The 1,559-nt window shown below is 62.7% G+C and overlaps 1 protein-coding gene across 1 annotated transcript in view; it reads left to right on the top strand.

The window, feature by feature from the left end:
* MYO1D (myosin ID) overlaps positions 1–174 on the top strand; it is a 114,637-nt gene extending 114,463 nt beyond the window's left edge. The window contains exon 17 of the mRNA XM_057383169.1: positions 18–174. Coding sequence (XP_057239152.1) covers positions 18–174 — 157 coding nt within the window. The remainder of the gene's footprint in view (positions 1–17) is intronic.
* The last annotated feature ends 1,385 nt before the right edge of the window (positions 175–1,559 follow it).

Below are 1,559 nucleotides of genomic sequence, written 5' to 3'. Positions count from 1 at the left end.
TGTCCCTTGTCCCGCAGGGAGAAGCGCACTCTGCACGTCAGTGTCACCAACCCGGTGCAGTGCAGCCTGCACGGCAGGAAATGCACCGTCTCCGTGGAGACCAAGATCAACCAAGCCCAGCCGGACTTCACCAAGCACCGCTCCGGCTTCGTGCTCTGCGTGCCGGGCAATTAACGGCCCCTCCCCTGGGCCCGGGGCCGGGCTCGCCCTGCCCGCACTGCGACTCCGCGGTTCATCGGGAGATGCTCAGCTGGGACTTGTCAGGCACCCCAAGCGGCCTCTGAAGCTCAAGGCTTGGAAAACCCCAATTCCRGGGGTTCAGAAAAGCCAAATTCTCACGGAGTGAAGGCTTGAAATAACCATTGACCTGTCCTCCATCATACAAACCAGGCTGGAACATCAGGAAAGTKCTTCCTTTGGAATTAGTCAAAAAAAAAAAAAGGGTTTATAGGTACTTCCCTCCTTTCCTCCCTTTCCCACATTGATTCCTGACCCCCTCTYGGATTTTCCCTTCGTGTTTCTATCCCGTTGTCACTCTTTGCAATATGATGCAGCCTCCTCCTCCGGAGGAACCAAAGACACCCGGCTCAGGGAGGCAGGTTCTGTGGGGCCAGATCCCCGTGGGACCGGAGCCAGGCTGGGACGGAGGGCTCCTTCCCCCGCCGGGACACACTCCGCACTCCTGCAGCCCCGACACCGCACACGGGGCTGCCGTGGCTCATGGAGACGCCTCCAGACTTTGCTGCTTTCCCTCGGGAATTCGTGAGCCCATCGAAGCCCCTTGGCTGGAGAGGGGAGTTCCCGATGCAGGGCCTCATTCGTTAATCCTGCATTGATTTGCCTTAATTACCCCCTCCAAGGACCACAGTCCSGTGGGTTCCCTTTGGGACCACGTGGCTTTGCTGAGTTTTCAGGTGATCCACGTGGCTTCGTGTCTGTGCCAGCGCTGGGGGTCCGGGAGGGAGAAGGGACCCGGGGCAGGGGCTGAGCCCGGGGCCGGGGGAACTTTGTGGGGCCGGGGCTCCCTGGCTTTGCACGACCCAGCACTAACCCCAGGCACGGCCCGGCTGCAGCGCCCGGGCTCCTCCCTCCTAAGAGTTCCCTCCCTGGTTCTTCCCAGCAGCGGGCAGGGGCTGTTGGGCTATTGAGCATCCCCCGGGCTCGCCCCGCCCGGCCCAGAGCCCCCCGAGCTCCGTGTGYGGGAGGGACGTGGATTCTCCACAGCGCTTCGTTCCCGCCGTGCCGGGCGCTGCTGTTGGGATCGTGCCTTGGGATTGTCCTGGCACTGCTGGTCAGGTCAGGACTCCCAGCCCTGGAGATGGGGGAGCTGCACGGTGACCCCCCCCCTCGGGGTCCCAGCACTGGTCTGATGGAGCATTTCGGGAATTGGAAAGCCTGGAAGAGGCTCCTCACTAATGAAAGGTTTCCCAAAGCCACAGGGACAGGGGGCTGCAGCCTTGACACCCCACTGCACCCCGACATCGGGGGACACGAGGGTGGAGCAGCCCCAGCCCTGCCTGGGACCAGCTCACGGTGCTGCCCTGGGGAGGCCTCACCGG

This window comes from Malurus melanocephalus, unplaced genomic scaffold (assembly GCF_030028575.1).
Source record: "Malurus melanocephalus ecotype Western Australia unplaced genomic scaffold, MMel_1.1 scaffold_613, whole genome shotgun sequence".
Taxonomy (NCBI): Eukaryota; Metazoa; Chordata; class Aves; order Passeriformes; family Maluridae; genus Malurus; species Malurus melanocephalus.
This window is presented reverse-complemented; position numbering and strand designations above follow the sequence as displayed.